The sequence below is a fragment of the Orcinus orca genome, chromosome 1, assembly GCF_937001465.1.
Source record: "Orcinus orca chromosome 1, mOrcOrc1.1, whole genome shotgun sequence".
NCBI classification, from domain to species: domain Eukaryota; kingdom Metazoa; phylum Chordata; class Mammalia; order Artiodactyla; family Delphinidae; genus Orcinus; species Orcinus orca.
In genome coordinates, this window is record NC_064559.1 from 199,522,541 (window position 1) to 199,544,273 (window position 21,733).

The 21,733-nt window shown below is 57.8% G+C and overlaps 1 protein-coding gene across 8 annotated transcripts in view; it reads right to left on the reverse strand.

Annotated features, from left to right (window-relative positions):
- Window positions 1-21,733, reverse strand: part of ARHGEF10L (Rho guanine nucleotide exchange factor 10 like) — a 167,712-nt gene that overhangs the window by 24,564 nt on the left and 121,415 nt on the right. For 7 of the 8 annotated variants that reach the window (XM_049706266.1, XM_049706273.1, XM_049706284.1 and 4 more), the window contains 5 exons: window positions 21,553-21,674; window positions 15,440-15,526; window positions 13,762-13,988; window positions 11,973-12,127; window positions 5,020-5,168 (listed from right to left, as the gene is read on the reverse strand). In XM_049706266.1, coding sequence (XP_049562223.1) covers window positions 5,020-5,168; window positions 11,973-12,127; window positions 13,762-13,988; window positions 15,440-15,526; window positions 21,553-21,674 — 740 coding nt within the window. The remainder of the gene's footprint in view (window positions 1-5,019; window positions 5,169-11,972; window positions 12,128-13,761; window positions 13,989-15,439; window positions 15,527-21,552; window positions 21,675-21,733) is intronic. The other variant, XR_007475694.1, reaches the window with a different exon arrangement.

The following is a 21,733-nucleotide window of genomic DNA, read 5'->3' on the forward strand; positions in this document are numbered from 1 at the left end:
GCAGAGGCCAAGTGGGCCTAATGGAGACGGCAGCTCAGAGACTCCTCCCGGGGAGCCGCCCACCCCCATCCCACACAGCATGGGGCTGGCTCTGCTCGGGGCAGGCCCTCGGTGCTCTCTCTGCTCAGGGCATCCTCCTGGCCTCCCCTCCCCCTTCAGCATCACAGCTGACTCACCTGCCCCGCCCAGCTCAGGGATCCTGACCTCCGAAAACCTCCCCTGTCCTGTCCCTCCTCCCCGTGTCTGGAACCCCTCGCGCCTCCCCTGGGTTCCCACCAGGCCTGGGCCTGCCCCCACGCCGCACCCCACAGCTTTCCTCCCACTTGGCTGGCACTGACCGTCCTGGGTCTGCTCCTCATACTGGACTCCGAGCTCCTGAAGAGCTAAGAGCAGGTCTCACTTGTGCCCACCCCCCTCAACCCCCTGCACAAAAGGCCTGCAAATCAGGACACCACCTTCCGTCTGTCCACCACGACTATTTACTATCTACTTAGAGTAAATACCTGCTACGTGAGCTACGTGAGCCAGACGGGCATGGGGAAATGAACAGGGTGCAATCCTTGGCCCAGAAGATGTGTTGGTGGAAAAAGCAGGCACTTAAACAATAACACTGCCTGAGAGTGACACAGGACAGGACAGAAACTGCAGGGGGACAATGCAGCTCAAAGGAGACCGAGCCTCTGCCCACCCAGGCAGCCAACACGGCAGTTAAGATGCCTCAGTTCAAACTCAGTCGGAGGCCTGAGTTCAGATCCCAACTCTGCCTCCTTCTGGCTGTGTGACTTTGGGCAAGTCACGTAACCTCTCTGGGACTCTTATTTCCTCATCTGTAAAGTGAAATAATAATAGTACCCATCTCACAGGGTGGTTTGAGGATTAAACGAGCTAATACATGTAGAGCACTTAACCTCATGCCTGGTCTGCACTACACACTCAATACATGTTGGTTATTGTTACTTCCTGGAGGGTGGGAGAAGCAAGGGAAAGGACCTTAGAGTTGACACAATCCCTGGATGAACACTCAATGTCTGTGCACTTGGGCCAGAGCCACGCGACCACACTTCGGCTGACAGGACACTCCTGGGCCCCTGGCGTGGAGCCCTAGGCAGCTCCGAGGCGCTCCAGTCCCCACAGAGGTTCTCAGCCCTGGGGGAGAGTCCAGAACGTTGCTGCCACTAAGCAATGCCTCTCGTCTGAGCTGAGGCACGCTGCCGCTACAGGACGTGTGCTGAGCCCTCGGCACCCCTTCAGGACCACAGCTGCCTGGACAGCAGCCCAGCCTACAGGCCGCTCCTCGGGTCGTCTGGCCACCAAGCCGAGCGTGGAGCTGCCGGCTGGGTCCGGCGATCATTAGCAGCAGCGAGACAGAGCAGTTCCCAGAGCCCCGGCACAGAGAAGGCTTCCTCTTTCCCAAGCAGCAGCGAAGCGAGGTTTTATTAAATATGCGTGGCGAGGGCTTCCCTGGTGGCGCAGTGGTTGAGAGTCCGCCTGCTGATGCAGGGGACACGGGTTCGTGCCCCAGTCCGGGAAGATCCCACATGCCGCGGAGTGGCTGGGCCCGTGAGCCATGGCCGCTGAGCCTGCGTGTCCAGAGCCTGTGCTCCGCAACGGGAGAGGCCACAACAGTGAGAGGCCCGCGTACCGCAAAAAAAAAATATATATATGCATGGCGATCGCCTCGTTACTGTGCAAAGGATTGTGTGTACAGAAGGCGAGCCGCCGCATTGCGCCGCGCACAAACTTTTCAATTTCCCCGGCTGCAGACAGTGGGTGGGGGGGCACGGGGCGGGGGGGCGAGCCTGGGCTCCCTCCCGCCCTTCTGCAGAGCCTCCTCCATCACCCCTTCCTGCATCCCAGCTGCTTCCACCCAGTGCCCTCCCAACGCCTTCCAGGTATGCAGAGCAGGGCAAAGGTCATATTGATCCCCTTCTTAAGGACAGCTGGTCCAGAACTAATCTTAAATCATCGCAGCCTCACGCTGGAGCCTCGTGGCCGATTGGCCCGAGGGACAGTGGGGCTGGAGTTGAGCTGCAGGGCCTGGGTGGGACTGCATGGCGGCTGGTGAGGGTCGAAATCGGGCGAGGGCCTCGCCTGGGCCCCATCCTTCCCTTCGTCCGTCTGTCTCAAGCTCCGAGGACAGCTGTCAGCAGAAGGAAGCCTTCCAGCCAGCGAAGCGAGGGGACAGCAGACCTGCAACGCGGACACACACCCCACACCCACCAACACCACCGACTCTAAAGGAGCAGCTCGATTTTCCAAACAAACCACACATACGGCAATAAGGACTTAAGTTAGGCAAACAATGACCACAGTAACCGATGCTCATCCAACACTTAGTATGTGCCAGGCACTGTGTGAAACAGCCCTTTATATAAACCCTCCCATTGAGTCCTCTTGTAACTCTACACAGTACTGCTGTCGTCCCATTTTACAGATGAAGTTACTGAGGCCCAGGAAGGCCCAGTGCCTTGTCCAAGGGTGCACAGCCTGGCGGGGCAAGGATCTCCCCAATCTGAAGCAGGCTGCCAGCAAATCAGTCGCCTCCAGAAGAGTGGGGTGCCCAGCAGACCCGAGGTGGGCATGGCCGGGGCAGGGACAGGGCCTCTGTCTTTGATGACGTCTCCCAATTCCTCCCCGTCTGGAAAGTTTCGTAGCCCTGGGAGGGGCCGCCGGGGGGCCCAGCTTTCACCAGCTCCTCAGGCCCTGCTGCCCACACCGCCTGCCCCAACAACCAGCAGCCACTTTGCTCCCACGGGCCTGTGGTTTCAGGTCCTACGGCCTCTGGATCCTTCCTTAGAAGATTCTTCCTTGAAAACAACTCTTAGCTCACATCCTGCCTCCCACTTTCCTCGGCTGCCTTCTGCCTCTCCTGTCCCATTTCCCCTGCTGGCAGCATTGAGAATGTCTGCTGGCCAACAGGGAGCTCACAAAGCCTGCTCCCTCCCACCTTGTCTGCACTCCGCTTTCGGCTTCTTCATGTTCCTGGGCTCACTTTTCCCATATGGGGAACAGAGGGCAGGCTGTGTCTCCCCCATCAGACTAGAGGCCCCCAGGGAAGAGCTGTGTCTCCCCTAACAGACAGGAGGCCCCCCAAGGGCAGGGCTGAAGCTCCCCCATCAGAATGGAGGTCCCCAAAAGTAGGGCTGAGTCTCCCCCATCAGACTAGAGGCACCCCAAGGACAGGTTGGATCTCCCCAATCAGACTAGAGGTCCCCAAGGGCAGAGCTGTGTCTCCCCATCAGACTGGAGGCCCTCCAAGGGCAGGGCTGGGCCCGCTTCCCTCTCACCGCCGCCCTAAGCTGGGCCCCAGTGCTCGGCTGCTGGCTGAGTCAGAGCCTGTGCAGGCTGCCAGCCGAGAAAGCTTGGAGGGCACTGGGCCTGGCGTGGTGACAATGCAGGGATGCTTGGGCAGGGGCTGCAGGGGGGCCTCATCCTTTTTCCTGACAAATGTCTTGAGACCCAGGTCAGTTGGGGACCTCAAAAGCCCTGGGGAGCCAGTCCCCACTACTCACCCTCCTCTCAGAAGGCCAAGAAGGTGACAGGCCCTTGAGGGAAGTGACAGGGCAGGGTCCGGGGCAGCAGGGAAGCCCCCAAACGAGAACCAGGGGCTGGGAAGGGAGTCTGGCCACAGCTGCTCAGGGCTCCCCGCCCCTACTCCAGCTCTGCCTGGGAGAAAGAGGACCAAGGAATCCAGAAGCTGGAGTGGGGGAGGCAGCAGTGTCCTTCCTGCTGGCCTCTCCCCGGCCCTTCCCAGAGCCCACCCGCTCTGTCCAGGCCCAGCCCCGCCAGTGAGGTCAAAGGTCCTGGCCCTGTTCAAGCAGCCCCTCAAGGGTGGCAGCCCAGCGTCACCTTTAGTCCCCAGCCCTCTTCTCCTCAAAGGTTGATTATAGTTCAAAACCCAAATCCTCTGATTCTGCCCACGGCAATGCCTCTCGCCCCACCTCCCTTTCCAGAACCCAGAAGAACCGCTAATCAAATATCTCCTGGCACTGGCACTGACCAAGCATTATCTCACTCAGCGGCGAAAGGACCTCAGGGAAAGGATGCTTGTTCCCCTTTTACAGATGGGAAAACTCGTGTTCACAGACGGGGTCCCCCAAGGCCCCGCAGGTGAGTGGGGGAACCGGAAGGCAGAGCCAGGCGTGCACAGCTCCGAACGCTGCACTTCAGCAAAGATGGGAAAGTTAGTGCCGAGACCCTGAGGTTCAATCCCGGGTCTCAGAGCTCACCCACAGCTCCCTGGGCCTCAGTTTCTCCATCTGCCAAACCAGGACAGTGTCATCCGGGACCCGGCCCCAATCCCCTGGGATCTTACAGTCGCCTGGCTGTTGAGTAGCTGATGTATGGCTGTACGAGAGAGGATAGAGCGGGCGAGAGAAGCCGTGGAGGCACGCGGGGGCCTGTCTGTTCTGACCCCAAGTCCACACCCACAGCTCCCCTCTGGGCCTGGTGGCCGCTCATTTCAAGTTGATAATCTAAACACATCAAATAACGGCAAACTTCACCAAAATACCATTCAGGGAGCCACGCGGGCATGGGAAGAAGCCCCTGGACCAGGCTCTCATCCCAGGGCTGAGGATCCAGCAGTGCTTGTGATGGGCCAAGGCAGGACCCAGCAGGCTCCACGTCCACACTGTTTAAAGAGCCCGGCGCCCAGGATGGCTGCGTTCACCCTGGCTATCCCCTCGGCACAGCTGGGTCCTGGGTACCAGTGGGAGCACAGGGACCCCAGCTCCACCTCCACAGGGAGCAGCAGACACAACGGAGGAGCAGCATCACTGCCCAGTGGGCTGGGGAGCCTTCCCCTCGCAGCAGCCCCGAGGGTGCGTGTCGGAGCAGGGGGTGGGGCCCCACAGGGCTCCTGGCCCCCTCTTGCTGCCCAGCAAACTCTGATGATCCCTGAGACGCGGCTGGGAGCCGAGAGCGGTGCCAGGTAGAATGCAAGAAGGTCTGTGAGGGTGTGCCCGGAGATGACCCCCCCAGGGCCTGGACCCACCAGCCACAAGGCAGGGCCGGTACCTGAGTCTGCAAGCTGGTGGCATCCAGGACAGTGACCCGGGGCCCACAGCTGGCCCACACGGTGTCCTCCAGGCTCAGCAGGGTGCGGACGGGCCCAGGTCCCACAGTCAGGCACACAGGCGGGCTCTCCAGGTCCCAGGGTACGCCTCCTGGAGGGAAAGCAAGGAGGCAGGTCAGCAGCAGGGGGTGGGGGATGGCAAACGGCTCAGAGGCCCGGGGCTGCTCAGCCCTCGGGAGCCACGGGCCACAGCGGCGGCCACGCCTGGCTCCGTGAGAGCTCTTGGCCCCTTTCTCTGCCCCTCACCCTCCCCAGTGGCATGGCGGCTGTTCCCATCTGCCTCTGTTTATGTTCCACCCGCTCTGGGGGTTGTACTCCCCACTTCTCCCTCCCTCCCTTCCTCTCTCCCTTTCCCTCTCTTCTGTGCATTCATTCCACACACACCTAGTAAGCACCTACTCCATGCCAGGGCCTGTAATGGGTGCTGTGAAGACAGAAATAAATCAGACACAGACCCCGCCCTCAAGAAAATCCCTGCTGGATGGAGAAAACAAAGGGTTAAACAGCAGTTACCATACGAAGTGCCAAGCCCAAGTGGCCAGGCGTGCACAGAGGGCCTTGAGAGCTGTTAAGATGGAAGGAACCAACTCTGCACAGGAGAATTCCAGGGAGGCTTCCCCGAAGAGGCAGCATCCACAGAGCCCTGCCAAGAAGGTGGCACATGGTGGGGAGTGTCCTGGCCCTGGTTCTGCTGGCAGCTAACTAAGGACCTTGAGTGCACCTCTCTACTTCTCAAGGCCTCAGTCTTCCCACTTGTAAAATGGGGAGGGTGCTGCGAATAAGACTGTCTCTGAGGACATTTCTGACACCGTAACTTATTGAAAATGAGTCTTGCCTTCTCACACATCTTCTTGCCTACTCCAAGGCACTCTGTCACCTCTACCAAGATCTCTGATGACCTTCCTCCTCCAGAGATGCCACCACCCCAGGTATGGAAGGAGGAAGTCCTGAGAGGCCATCGGTCCCCAGCCCACCATCCCTGAAGACAGGCAGATGAAGGGATCTGGCCCAGCACTGCACGAGGCTCTCTCCCACCACCCTCAGGGATGCTCGGCTCACCCAAGAACATGCCAGGGATCTTCCCTGGCATGAGAGCGGGGCCCACAGAGACTGGCTTTTCTCTGAAGCTACACCCGATGCCATACAGAACCCCAGAGGCTGTCCTGTCTGCCAGGGTGCCAGATGGGACAGGAGGGTTGAGCAGGAAGTGGGGCACACCTCTGAGATACCGTCAGCAGCGGGAGGCAGGACAGAGCCTGCCACTGGCTTGTCAGTGCCCAGCCACTCCCATCCCCCCTCCACAGGGTCCCTGGAAGGGGTGCAAAGCAGCCCCGGCACAGGCCCTCCCTCTGAGCCAGCTGCTGGGTGGTGCGATGGAGCTGTCTGCAGAGCTGGAGAGGTGTGGCAGGAGGACCCATGGAAGACAGACCAGATTCCCCCACCAGCACGCTCCCCTCCCCTTCCTGTCAAGCGTGTTCTCCTCTCCCCTTCAGCCCTACTTAAACTTGGCAGACTCCCAGCTCAGCTAAGAGTTGGAAAATACACCCCCCAGCCCCCGCCCAACCAACACACATCCAGTTCTTTCCAGCCCATGAATAGGAGCATGTGGGAAGCTGCGGCCTCTCAACCTCTGCATTAACTTGGATGGGTGATGGTGACGTCACCTCTCTGAACCTTAGTTTCCTCATCTGTAAAGTGGGCATGATAACCGTGCCTACACCTCGCCGGATGTTGGAGGGATCAAATTAAATGTGTAGAATGTTTAGCACAGGGTGGGCACCCAGTGAGGAGCGTTGACAGCTGTTGCCACATTCTGTTACACGTGGGCATGCCAGGCACTCTTTTCATGAATTATTTCATTACCTCCCACCAGCCTATGTGGAAGATTCTATTCTTATCCCTGTTTTACAACTGAGAAAACTGAGACCCAGAGTTTAGAGAACCAGTCCGAATCACACAGCTCGACGGGACCCGCTGCTCATTAGCTCTGCCTGTTGGCTGTCTTTTCACACAACACGAGAGCCCGCGGAAGGGCACTGACTGATGCGACGGCAGACACCCAGGGAGCCCGGAGCTTGCACAGAGCCACCCAAGGAGGGTGGACCAAGCAGGGTTGGAACTCGGCTAACTCTGGTCCTGGCCTCCTTCCCCAGTCCCTGCTGCCCTCTCAGGTTCCAAGGGTTTCCAAAGACCTCTGGGGAGAGTGACCATGACGCAACCAGGCCTCCACAAGGGACGCTGACCCCCATCGGGCCACCAGAGCCACAAAAACACGAGGCTTTGCGCGCCCTCCAGCGGCCAGAGGTGAGTATTGCTTGTGGCCAGAAGCTGGAGCTCCCGCCACTAAGGCTAAGGTGGGGGCTGAGACCCCTGCCAGGAAGGAAGCAGCTGGGATACTGGAACCACACCCCCAAAACGGAAATGCGAGCTCTGCCCCGTGGGCGGTGATGACCAGCAGAGCCCGTGCACCCTCTACTCTGTACCTTCCTGGAATAGTACAGCTGCCTGGGGTAGGGGGTAGCATCTGCTACCCTTGAGGGTCACATGTGCACTGACCACTCCTCTGCCTGCTGGGCATCTCTCCTGAATCCAGGAGAGAATGATTAACTGATAAAATAATACCGATATCATTATATCAAAAAGGACACAGGACAGGAGTCCCTGATCCGAAGGCCCATGGCGGGACCCTAAACAAGAGGTTTCCCCTTGCTGGGACTCAGTTTTCCAATCTGCACCCCAAGGGGACAGACCTCTGACCTCTGAGGTTCTTCCCAGCCTCCACAGGCCACAAGTCTAAGACTTTAAACATAATCATTGTGAGCTCTGGGCAGGGCTAGAGCCCTACCCACCCCAAGCCTGCTGGGGGATCCATCCCTCCACCTGCTCCCTGCCCACCAGTGGCTCTAGGTACACACGCTCCAGAACACACGTGCACACCTACAAATTCACACCCGCCCCCTGCAAGATGGCCCATTCGTGAGGGCTGGGCCCGGCATCAGCTCTCACGCCAGATGAACGGAGATGAAGCCCCTGTCTCAGCAAAAGCAACTTCAAGAGGCAGGAGTCCCTCCTCCCCCAGGCTGCAGGGGAGAAAGCCCAGCAGGTGTCCTTGGGGGTCCAGATGGAGCCGGAGCCAGAAGTTAGGATACAGAGTGCAAGTGGTTGAGATCGAGGGGGACCCAAAAGGCAGCCAGTAACAGTGATGATGGTGGAAAGGTAACAGGCATGAGTCTCTGTGCCCAGGCTCCGTTCTGGGCACTTGTGTGACTGACCGCACCTGGCCTTCACAACCACCCGCTGCCGTGGGGCTGAATTCATCCCCATTTTACAGGTGAGGAAACTGAGGCTGCAAGAGAAGCAGCAGCAACAGGCCCGATCTCTCACAGCAGGGACCAAATCCCAACAGCCTGACCACGTCCCAGACCATCATTCACCCATTCCATCGTCTGGTCCCTCCGGGGGGTGACCCTGGCCCACGTCCCCAGCATCTAACCAGGGACATTCCCACACCCCAACCCAGGCCCGGTCACGCTCCTGTCTCTGCTCGGAGCCGGGGGTGGTGGCGGACAGAGGGGGTCCAGGCAGCCCCGCCCAAACACAGGATGGGCAGGGGAAGGGGTCGCCTGGCTCATGTCCCAGCGCAGTACCAGCCACCTCGTGGGCACTGAACGTGTACTTGCTGAGCGAGTGAATGAACGAATGAGGGAACGAATGCTGATACGCGGAGGCTCCTGGGGGCAGCAGACTGACTGCCACGGCCACACTGCCATGGAGTCGGATTCTCCATCTGTCACCTGGAGCTTGGACTCCAAGGCCGCCCCAGCTCTGACAGCCCAGGACTCCAAGTGGCCCGGTGACCTTAGAATCTTCACAGTTACCTCACAGCTGCTGGTTCCACAGGACCTCCAGGACTCAGCAGGTCCCCAGGTTGGTTTCTACCTGTTTCACCCAGTATTTCTGGTCTTGCCCTTCTCCAATGAGCCAAAGCTGGGCCAGGGATGCCAGCTTTATCTGGTCTTGGTCTTAGCCAGACCCAGGCAAGACGGCAAACCTGTCATATGGACACTGACAGATATCTCACCAGTATCTGCTCCGCGCCCAGAATAAGGGTCTGGATTATTCAAAATCCCCATGGGGCACCAGAGGTGGGTTCTGCGGGCCCAAGGCCAGAGGCTGGCCTGGGAGCAGCTCCCAGCTCCAGCTTCGGGGCTGGGATGGAGTGGGGGTATCAGAGGGGTATCCGAGGCCCCACGGCTGGGTCATGGGCCAGGCTGATGATTCCAGACCCAGCCACATGCAGCCCAGATGAAAGGCGTGTGGTCCTGAGAGCCCCCCTTCCTGCCCTGGCCACCTCTGGAGGACACCATAGGAAGGGGAGGCACCAGGCCAAGGTCTCTCCCAGAGGCCTCCCTGGCCAAAGGCAAACCAAAAGCCAGAGGGTGGGCTCCCATGGACAGAGGGACCCAGACTCCCCTACCCGGCTGGCTGCGGCAGCCTCCCAGACAGCCTGCCTACGTCCACTCCATCCACCAGCCACAGTGCCCAGCCACTCCCTACACTTCCCTCCACTTCCCATCGACTGAGACAAACCCCAGGCTCACAGGGTCCAGTCCATCTACTCCCAGACCCTGCCTGGTGCCGCTTCCCACTCCGGCTACTGCCCAGCAAGACAGCCTCCCCACCAGACCAAACGCTCTCCTGCTTCCAGGTCTCTGCACATGCACTTCCCTCGGCGAGAACACTGTTCCCCCAACTCTTCACTGGCCTGGCCGCTTCTCCTTCTTCGGGTCTCACCTTCAGGATCTCACTCCTTAGAGAGGCCTTCACCAACCAGCCCACCCCACGCACAGGAGGTCAGGCTCTCACCCGACACCCTCTTCCTCCCCTTAGGACCCTCAGCACGATGTGTAATTGTAAGCTTCCTGCCTGTTCATTTGACTCATCTATAAATTAAACTTGTCTCCCTCTATAAACTGTGAGGGTGGGCTCACATCTGGTTTGCTGGCCACCATATCCATGGTGCACAGTAGCGGCTCAGTAAATACTTGGGGGACAAATGTTTGCAAGGTGGGACAGCTAGCTAGTGGAGCATCTCAACCTCCTCCTCTAGGCAAGAGAGCACCCAGCCAGCCCTGGAGGGAGGATACTTAGGTTCAGGTCTCGGCTCACCTGTGGGACTCTAGGCAGTCCCTTCCCACCCAGAATATGAGGGTGTGGCATCTGATGGTCCCCAATGGCTCTTTTGGTTCTGACGAACCACCAGGCTCCAATCCCAGGCTGAAAGCCAATGCTTAGACCCCATCCCCCTATGGGTTGAATTGTGTCCCGCAAAATTCAGTCATTGAAGTCTTAACCCCTAGTACCGCAGAACGTGACCTTGGTTGGCAACAGGGTTGTTGCAGTTGTAATTGGTTAAGATGAGGTCATATTGAGGAGGGTGGGCCCCTAATCCGATATGACTGGGGTTCTTATTCCAGAGGGCTATTTGGACACAGGCTCACCCAAAGAGAACCCCACATGAAGATGGGGGTTATGGTGCCACAAGCCAAGGAACTACCCAAAGCTGGGAGAGAGGCCAGGAACAGATCCTTCCCCAGCGCATTCCGAGGGAGCACGGCCCTGCTGACACCTTGATCTTGAACTTCCAGCCTCCAGAATGTGAAACAATACATTACACTGTATAAACCACTCAGTTTGTGGTACTTTGCCATGGCAGCCCCAGCAAACCGATACACCCCCTCGCCTCCTCCCAACCCGGACGCCCAAATTGATGAGTCAGGAACCAAGACGGAAAGGGCTGGAGGCAGCCGAACTGGAGGCTGAGAAGCCAGCGCGGGCAGGGCAGGGCTCCCAGCCTCCCGTGGGAGCCAGAGGGTAAAAGGCCCCTGAGAACCCCTGATCTAGATCTCCGAAAATCTGAGCCCATATTGACATTCACACGCACAGTCTGTCTGATGGTGAGAGGGATTTTTCCCCCTCCCTCTACCCCCTTTAATTAAAAACTATAAACGCCTTATTGAAAGCTAATTTAAAATACCAACACAGTGCCAAGTGGCAAAAAAAAAAACTCAGTACAAATATCCGGTTATAATCCTGCCACAGGCTGTGATGACGCAGCAATTAGAGGCGCGTGGGAGGGGGAGGGAGGCTGAGGCTTCGGCACATCAGCTATCTCTGGAGGTGCTGGGGGCAGCTCGCTGCTCTGCCCAGCCCTTGCCATTGGACTGGGAGCTGAACGAGTCACAAGGGGACAGGGGACCACAGCACTCGTGTCCCTCCCCGAGTCTCAGCATCAGCATCCGTAAAGGGGAGGCAGTTCTCAAGGGTCGTGGCGAGAATGAAGATAACGTGCCTGCATAAGCACTTCACCCCATCCCGGCAAACGGCAGCTCAAACGCTGTCAGCCTTGCTCTCCAGACGTTATTATCTGTGCCGTCGATGACTTAATAAAATAATGGAGATTGAAATGCCTCACCCCACTGGGCACTCGCTGTGCCGGGTCCTATGCTTTGCCTTCACTGCACCTTTTACCCCACAGGTACCCATGAGCTGTGGGTGTTACCATGATTCCCATTTTACAGATGAGGAGACTGAGGCACAGAGGAGAAGCTGCTCGCCCATGGACACATCTGTCATCAGGGCAGAGCGTGGACATGAAGCCAGATCTATCTGAGCCCAGAGACCCTGCTCTCATCCAGCAGAGTTTCCCGCCAATGGGCTGAGCTGCCTGTATGGTAGTGAGCACCCCGTTCCTGTGGGGATCAGGGACCTCCAATCTCCCCAGCACTTCGATTCCCCGATTTTTTTCTGAGCTGCCTCCCTGGCCTGCCTCCCATAGACGCTCTGGTACAGGATGTGGCTCTCAGTCAGGGCCCAGGGCTGCCCCCATCCTTACCGCTGGTTCCGGGGTACGCAGCGAGGGTCCCATCCTGCAGGCCGGCAAACAGGTGGAAGGGGCTGTGTCGCAGGCAGAGCACAGGCTGCAGGCCTGGGCTCCTGCAGGTCGCCAGGCACTGGGTGCCCGTGTCCACACTGCTGTAAACCAGGATGCTGTGGGGAGAGGTCAGGTGACTCACTTAGCCCCCCAGGTGCCCACTCCCCACGTGCCCTCCTGGTGAGAGGCTCCAAGCCGCCCCAACCAAGCTCAGCGAGCCTCCCTGCTGTGTGAACAGGCCGCTGCTCGGACTTTTCCATGGGTGGCCTTTGGAGGATGGTGCCCGTGGAAAACAGGGGGCTCTGGGTGCTGCACAATAGAGGGGCTAAGAGAACAGTTTTCAGGATCACACAGACCCGAGGGTGAATCCAGACGGGGCCCATCCAGCTGACTGACCTGGACCGCTGAGCCTCAGTCCTCTCCAAGAAACGGGGCCGTGATGCCTACCTCACGGCCATAAAAAGTAAGGAAGCACCGACGTGCTACGTGGGTGAACCTTGAAAATGTTATGGGGAGCGAGAGAAGCCAGGCACAAGAGGCCACACACTGTGTGACTCCGTTTGCCTGAAATGTGCAGAAGAGACAAATACAGAGCAATGGGAAGTGGACTCGTGGTTCCCAGGGATTGAGGCAGGGAATGGGGGCTGATACAGGGTTTCTTTTGGGGGTGGTGAGAATGTTCTAGAACTATGTAGTGGTGATCGTTGCCCATCATGAATGTACTGGAAGCCACTGAATTATACGATTTAAAATGGTTAAAGTGGTGAATTTTATGTTGTTTGAATTTGATCTCATTAAAAGCAAAGACTGTTCACCAGACCCCTGGGTTCCATGGACCCAGACCAGGACATCACAGAGCCTCTAGTGTCTCCAAGGTGGTTCTACGTATGTTAGCTTTTAGCTCCTCCCCCAGCTGCTTGTGTGGGAAACACTTCATAGTGGGGCTACTGTGAGGCTCACAGACCCTGGCTCAAGGAGCAGCACACAGTAGGTGCTCAGGAAACATCCTCTCTCCCCGCTTCCCCCGACTCTAGGACAGGCATGAAAAGCTTGGAGCTATGAGGAGGACGTGGGGCTGTAGCCCATCTCAGGGTCTTGTTCATCACCATCTTCACCTTCCATTTAAGTGGGGTGAATATTCATCCTCCATCCACACGGCTGGACCCTTAAGCAGGCTAAACTCTGGCGGGAGTGCCCCTTGCTGCAAGGAAGTATTGCTGACTCACCAGCTCCGGGAGGGTCTTACTGGGGGAGCCCCCTCTGCCAGCAGGTCTCATAACCTGGGAACACCCAGGACGCCTACCCGCCCTGCAAAGCTAACTGAGGCCATAGCTGGGTGGATGCTGTCAATTACAGAGAAGGGACCTAAAGGCTTCACATGTCCCATGTCCTAGTGGACTCTCACCGCGGCCCTGCATGGAAGGATGCTAACCCACTTCACAGACAGGAAACTGAGGCTCAGAGCGGTTAAATGGCATGAGGAAATAGCAGATCCAAACCCAGCTCTGGCTGACACTGAAGTCAGCGTTGCCCTCGGTACCATACTACCCGGAAGGGAGCCAGCTTGCATGAAGCAGCCACTGAAGGGTCCTGGTTAAAGTGCGAGCAGCTCCTGGTTCCCCCTTTCTGCTCTCAGCCAGGGGTGGAGAATGTTGGTGGGTGACAAGCCAAAGCTACACGGACAGCCTCCGATGCACCTGCCCAGCCCTGCCCCAGGCTGTTCCCAGCCCCTCCTCCCCAGGCCCCTAACCTGCCGTCCTGGAGCCCGAGGCAGACGGTGGGGTGCACTCCAGCCGAGGCGTCAGCAGCCGAGCACTTCCTGTCTCCATCTCTGCTCTCCTCCTCCTCCGGCTCCGGAATGTACTCCATGCAGAGCACAGGGGCCACCAGCGGGAAGGACTTGACCGTGCGGGGCGCGGGCCGGTTCAGGGAGAAGATCTCGACCTGGCCCCCTGCACCTTCCTGCCCGCCCCCGACCTGGGGCAGAGACCCAGAGAGGCCATCAGGTGAGAACCATGAGAGCAGAGGCAGAGCTCAGCCCCTGCCTCCCAGGGACCCGTCCCGAACTTCTACTTGCCACTGGGGTTAGGTATCAAGAGAAACGTCCCCCCTCCTGCCCACACATATCCTGCTGTCACTGAAGGTCGCTCGGTCCCAGCTGCCATGGCAACAAGTTAGATTCAGGGCCCAAAGGAAATCAGGTAAAGAACTAAGGTGGACTAGATACCCAGTCAGCTTTCTATTTCCTCATCTCCAGGGTGAATTTCAACCAACAAATAGTGAGCATAACACTCTGCGCTTTAAAATGTCCTTCTCTGTCCTGTTCACTGTTCTACCTCTGTGTCTAGCACATGGCAGGCACTCATTACATACTTGCTGAGTGGATGGATGGATGGAAGGATAATGGATGGATGGATAGATGGATAGATGGATGAAAGGATAATGGATGGATGGATGGATGGATGGATGGAAGGATAATGGATGGATGGATGGATGGATGGATGGGTGGAAGGATAATGGATGGATGGATAGATGGATAGATGGATGAAAGGATAATGGATGGATGGATGGATGGATGGATGGATGGATGGATGGAAGGATAATGGATGGATGGATGGATGGATGGGTGGAAGGATAATGGATGGATGGATGGATGGATGGATGGAAGGATAATGGATGGATGGATGGATAGATGGATGGAAGGATAATGGATGGATGAAAGGATAATGGCTGGCTGGCTGGATGGATGGATGGATGGAAGGATAATGGATGGATGGGTGGATGGATGGATGCATCATGTGCTAGACACTGAGGAAACAGTGAAGAACAAATCACCCTCAGAAGGGACATTTGGGCTGAACTCTGAAGGGTGAGCCAGAGTTTCCCTGCTTAAGTACCTGGAGACAGGAATAAGCAAGAGGAAGTAGAGGATGCCCAGAGGGGTGGTGAGGCTGGAACCTCAGCGAATCTGTGGGAGGCCACCATCTGCACACCAGGAGCATGCGGGGTGGGGAACACCTATTTGAATCGAGGGAGGCTCTGCCAGGAACCCCAGGGGCAGAAAGGTGGGCTGGGATCTCCGTGAGAGATGGGCGGCCCTGCCCCCTGACTCCTGGAGTGAAGACCCTGCCATCCACATACTCCACACAGCTTCCCGTTCATTTCCGTCATGGCACCAAGGCCACTTCCAAGCTCACAAATAAGTGAGCTTATTTGTCCCTTGGTTTTCTGTTGTCCCTGGTGAGGTCACACCTGCCAACTCTGAGCACAGAGCCTGGCACAGAAGTTCCCAGGAAGACCTTGCTGGATGAAGGTGCAGAAAATGGGGGCCACAGGCAGGCAGCTTTCTCCAGCACCCACCCCAGGTGCCACCCTCCCTGCTCATGCCCTGAGGCCAGAATCCCTGGCTGGGCCTGGGGGTTACTCACCCAGAGGTAGCCCTGTGGAAGGGAGGTGCTGACAGCCGAGAAGCCCAGCAGGGGACAGCTGACAGGGCTGTGGATCAGGGCCCCAAGCTGCAGAGACAGACGGCACACACAGGGTTAAGTGTCGAGGTGACTGAGATGCTGACATTTGACAGCAAGACCTTGGTCTGAACCACCCGAGGGGCTGTTAAACCTGCAGATTCCTGGGTCCCCTTCAGGCCCCGAGTGAGGCCCCTGAGAGTGGAGCCAGAAAGGGGGCAGGTTCCTCCCCAGGCAGCTCCTATGCACTCGCACTTGACCATCGCTCTCCTAGAACCTTCTGGCCAAAAGGAGGCTGAATGAAACTCTGGGCCAGCAGAGGGATTTTCAAACCAGGCAACTTCCAGATAAGATTTGTTGAAAACCACTAATGCCCACCCTCCATATTTTACAAACGGGGAAAATGAGGTCCACGGAAGACACGCAATTGCCCGAGGCCACGGGGACAGTAAGTGCATCCCCCAGGGAAGCACAACGGAGGGGGATCCTCAGGTCAACAGAGCCCCTCTGCAGACGACCCCTCCGGGACCAGAGGGCTGGGTCCTCGGTCTGGGGGCTCCGTCTGTAATGGCTTGTCACTGAGAACCACCAGCCGCTTGTTCCTTGAGCATCTGCTACCCCAAACCCCGTGCCTCTGGTGGCTCTCCGGGGCCTGTTTCCTGAGCTAGATCTGCCCGTCTGTCTCTCCCTGTCCACATTGGCCAGGACAGCAATGTGAGGAGATGGCCTGGCCCTTTCATGGGCCTTGCTGGAAACTCCAACCAGACTTAAGGAGAAGGAGGCTGAGTGGGGAGAGCTCCAAGGTGCCCCCAGGAGAAATGCAGCACCGCTGGACCTTTTGACAGGTAGGTGCTGCCCTCTGCTGGTCCTGAGGGCCTGGCCAATCCCAGCCCTGCTAGAATATTCTAATAAAGTCTCTAATGGCCATGGGTGAGGGGACCCAAAGAGGTCACCGCATCCAGCCCCCTCATTTAGGAGTTGGCAAACTTGAAGTTTGGTGGGTGGGGGGATGTGACTGGTTCAAGGTCACACAGCAAGTTAATGGCAGAGTCGGGGCTGGAATTCAGTTCCAAATCTCAGCCCAGCGCTCTTCCTGGTTGAACTCTACCCAGAGGCCAGACTGCCAGGCTGGAGACCTTGGCACTCTGGGGTACAACTTATGCCAGGCCTCCTGGGCACCCTCAGCCCCCTGTTCCCCATCACTTCGCTTCTTGGGGGGCCACATCCAGCTGGGTGCCTGGCCCTTTCTGCCACGCAGCTGCTCCTGTCCTCTCAGACGGGGAGGGGGCAACCGCAGCCCTGGCTCAGACATTTCCATGGCAACTCCAGCAGGCTGGATGTCAGCCCGGTCAACAGAACCTGGGTCCAAGACGATGGCAAAAACTCAAACGGCTCCTTGGAGGGGCAAGGCCCTGGACCCAGAAGTCCTGTCCATGCCAGGAAGCCGACTCCCCAAAATCAAGGTGCCCCATACAGAGCGGAGGAGAGCACAGGCTGTAGAAAGGAGGCCAGCTTTGGACGCAGCCAGCGGGCTCCAGTCCAGCTCGGCTGCTACCAGCTGGGTGACCCCACAAACCCGTTCTTCATGGTCATGGGGACCTTGACATCCTGTCAGGATGGCCTTGGGGACTAGAGATGGTGGACATGAAGCCCAGCAGTGGCCACTGCTCACGAGGACTTCCTGTGGGATGCGTGAGCACTCGCTAAGCAGTAACACTGTCAGCAGAACACTATGGGGGAGGGGCTATTCCACATGAGCCGCTGTGACACACAGTTAGGAGCCAGGGACCCACGAACAGCAATTCTGGCGGATGGAGGGTGACAGCCGGGACAGAGCCCACTTAGCTAGTGTACTGAGGCCTAGGCAAGCCTGCCGACAAGACCCTCTGCAGCTCTGGGATGCAGCTCCCAGGCCCCCAAGATGCTCGCGTGTTAAAGCTCCCCAGAGTGGGCACCCACCCCCTCCCCAAGGCCCTGTCCCCAGCCAGGCCTCTAACTGGACCTCAGCCCAAGGGAGAAGGGGTTTGCACTGAGCCCTCCCCTTCCCACCCCCCTTGCCCGCCAGGGAGAGGCTTACACCTCGTATGGAGCCCAGGTTCAAGAAGAACCTCCCAACACCTGACAGTCAGGCTATCGCAAACCCCCCAAAACAGACACCAGTGACTTTTCCTTCCTGGGGACCAAGATGTCCTCAAATATTTGCTTCCAATTCTTGAACTCCGAAGGCAGGGCACACAGCAGACAGTAAGCATTTGACAAGAATCGTATCATTTAACCCTCACTATGACCCAATCAGGGAGGCACCACGGCCACCCCAGTTTACGCACTGAAGACACAGCTGGGACGTGCAGAGCTGGGATTCAGACCCAGGGCAGGGTGGCTCCCGTGGGTGCTCTTTCCCTCCCCCAAGCAATTCCCTGATGAGTCTGAAGGCCATGGTGCAGCCCAGCATGGGGACCGGCCATCCTCAGCACTGAGAGGAGAGATGCTCTTTCCTTCAACCCCAGCATCCCTGCTCCCTTGAGAGAAAGAACCCAGCACACACCCCCATCTGGCTGGCAGTACAAGAGGTCTGAGCTCATCTACGCTGGGAGAGGGGTTGGAATAACAAGTCTTTCCGGGAGAACAGCCTCGGCTGCAGCTCTCGTCGGGCCAGCCGCGGAGCCCGAGTCCTGGACCCCCGGGACTGGGCCTGGGGAGAGGTGTAGGCAGGGACCCACACGCTCACATCTGTTCGCGATAATTGGACAAGGCCCTGGAGCTCAAGGCCCTAATCCACCTGCTGCCGGCACGGAGCCGATGGGCACATGTGTCTGGTCCGGGGTGGGAGGCAGGTGCAAGCAGAGGGCACGGTGTCTTGGGGCCCAGCAAATGGGGACATGCAGGCTCTGATAAGTCCCTCGGGAGCTCCACGGGCCCATCACTCGCAGGGATTCCCTCACAGCTCCCTTGGATCCCTCGGGGGCGGGGCGGAGGGTGGTGTTCCTCAGGAGAGGTCGGGCAGCGGGCCGGGAGGGGGCTGAGGACGCTTCCAGACTACACGGCCCCAGCCCCATGAGCTTCACATGAGGAGATTCTGAGGCCCAAGTCCCCCCAGGGAGAGGAGGCAGATGGCTGCCCGCTCAGGTGGGCGTTTCTTGCAGGGAGGCCCCGGAGGCAGCGGCCTGTGACCCCACCCCGTGTGGCCTGTCAGGGCATGGGCCCGCGTCCTGTATTCCCCAGAGGCCCAAGGCCCCGGGGGGGAGATGGGACAATCCATTCCCCACCCCAGAAGTCCTCCACGGGATGCGCTAGGGCCAGGAGAGCCGCAGGCAGGGGCGACCTGAACCGTCCCCACCCCGAGGCCCACAGGCAACCCCCAGGAGGTAAGAGCCTCCCGTTATCAATAAATAAGGACTGAAGTCCTACAAAGGCTGGGACTGTTTGGTGGGGCGATCGCGCTGGGGCACATGCCAGCCAAGCCCCAGGGAGCGGCGGGAAGGCACAGGATCGGGCAGGGGTCAAGAAAACCCTCCTTGCCCAGCGGGCAAGTTATCACTCCTGAATCCCTTCTCTCAGCCGCAAGGAGTAGCAGCCCCTCCTCTGAGGGCAGCTGCGGGGATCAGAGTTCATCGCTGGGAAATGCCCAGAACGGAGCCTGGCACAGATGCCTCTGGGAAGGGCCTGACCCCAAGTTGTCAAGACTAAAGGACTTTAAGTCATATCGCTGTTGCTGTTATTGTTGTTGTTGTTATTACGGCCACTGTCCCCTGAGCACCCGCTACCAGTCAAGCTCAGTGCTGGGAACCTGACCCAGCCTCTCTCACTGAATCCCTAAATCAGGCTGTGGAACAGGAAACAGCAGCCCACGCCGCTGACACCAGCTTTCGGGAGCGCAAGCCAAATACTCAGCTCATCCGTCCTCTCCCGCAGCCTCAGCCCCCGCCTAATCTCTCACCAGTTCAGCCATTCCTACCCCAGAGCACGGCCCCAGTGTTTGCCCACCAGGGCCGGGACCAGGGTGAGGAGAGCGGGGCACTCATCCCAGGGGCACATCTTCAGCGGGGCCCGAACACTCAGAGATATATTTTAACACAATCAAGAAAATATTTTAACACGATTTGTTTACAATAAAAATGCAAAAAAAAATCCATAGTGAATAATTACTACGAGTTTAAATAAAGACAGGACCTGACCCTGCCTCACCCTAATGCTGGCTCTTTATTTACCAAAAAAAGCCGGCAAACCAGGGCCACAGTTTGCTGGTCTGATTTTTTTTAAGTATTGTGTGAAAATATCACTTATTTCGACCATGAGTGCCTCACTCGTCTCGCGCTAGTCCTCCCCAGCCTCCAGCCTGGCCTCCTCCCCGGCCTCCACCTGCACCAAGTCCCACCCCATCTCAGCAGGACCCCAGCGCCAAGCTCTGCTCCGGGCTCTTGGTCTCCAGCCCTGCTCCCTCCGTGTCCACGGTTCACTCCCACACAAAAGCCAGAAGGATCAGATGATCCTTCCAAAATATAAACCAGATCGTGCCAGTCCCCTGCTTGGAGCCATGCTTGGCTTTCCGTTGCCAAGAATGAAATCCAAACCTGACCCAGCCTGTGAGTCCGGTGTGGTCCAGCTCACCCACCATTGGGCCTCCCCTCCCAGCTCACTGAGCTACAGCCATGCCAACTGCCCCAACTACCCCTATCATGGGCTTCTGTGTCAGTCTGTCTTGTCTTGTCAATATTTGAAATATTCTCCCCCTGGGGCCTCAAGGGGTTGGATCCTCCTCGCCATTCCGGGCTCACTTTTTTTTTTTTTTTTTTTTGCGGTACGCGGGCCTCTCACCATTGTGGCCTCTCCCATTGCGGAGCACAGGCTCCGGATGCGCAGGCTCAGCGGCCATGGCTCACGGGCCCAGCCGCTCCGCGGCATGTGGGATCCTCCCGGACCGGGGCACGAACCCGTGTCCCCTGCATCGGCAGGCGGACTCTCAACCACTGCGCCACCAGGGAAGCCCCGGGGCTCACTTTAAATGCCGCCTCCTCTGAGAGGCCCTCTCTGACCCCCTAACTCCGTGGCTCCATCTCTGTATCTATTATATCGGATTTACTTTCTTTATAACACACAGCACTCTTTTCTATTTGCTTTTGTTTGCCGGGGCGGGGGGGTATTACCTGTCTCTCCTCTAGATTGAAAGTTACACGTAGGCAGGAACCCTGTATGTTTTGGTCACCACCATATTCCCAGTGTCTGGCACAGAGCCTGGCACACAGCAGGTCCTCAAAAATTATATGCAGAACGGATGAATGAATGAATTGGCATCTCACGGGTATTTTAGCTGTTTAGAGCCCCTATCTACAGCCTGGTTTGTCTCTTGGGGATTCACCTGGGCCTAGGTCCCCTCCCTGGAGCTCAGATGACCTCATCTCCTTGGGAGGGGAATGGGCAGTAACGACTCCAGGTGGAGGGGTGAGCTCAGCCGGGACATCGGGGACAGATGACATTGGAAGTGAACATCCTTGTGGTTACAACCTGGGGTGCTGGAGTCAGCAAGTTTCCAATTCCTACAACTCACTCATCCTTACTGGTGGTGTTGTTTTCTTTAGAAAAATCACGTCACCTGCCTGAGCCTTAGCTTCCTTACCTGTGAAACAGACCTAGAAACATCTATTCATGGGGTTCTTATAAATATTAAAACAAGACAGTGACAGCAAAGCACCAAGAGGCATGATGGCTGTGGAGCCAAAGCTGACTGCCCCATGGCAGCATCATAAAGGGTGAAACCCACAAAGCCTGGCGTGGCCAGGTGGGCCTATTACAGTCTATCTTCTGAGCTGGAGTCACGCCATCAACTGATGAGGTCACTGCTATTTGTTAGCTCAAAATGATGGAATTTTCTGTTCAATGACCCACAGAGGGCATCTGCCCCCTTTTTTGGGGGGGAAGCTGACTCTGAGAACAACAAAAAGGCTCGATCAACTCCGTCAGCAAGAGGTCTAGAAGCTGAAGCTGGAAGCCAGGCCTCCCCTGCTGTGGGCACCCATGGAAACCCTGGTTGTCCCAGGAGCCACCTTCATGGTGGGCTCAGCAAGATGCGTGCCACTCACCTGCAGGCTGAGGCCCCGGGAAGAGAAGGCGGGGATGCAGCAGGCCAGGATTGGGCACCAGAATGGGGCTTTGCTCTTCTTGTCCTCGTCCGGACACAGCCAGCCCGGCTGGTTCTCCTCCCCTGCGGCAAGAGGAAGGAGGTGGGAGGAGCTGGTCAGAGAGCGAGGACCAAGAGGACTT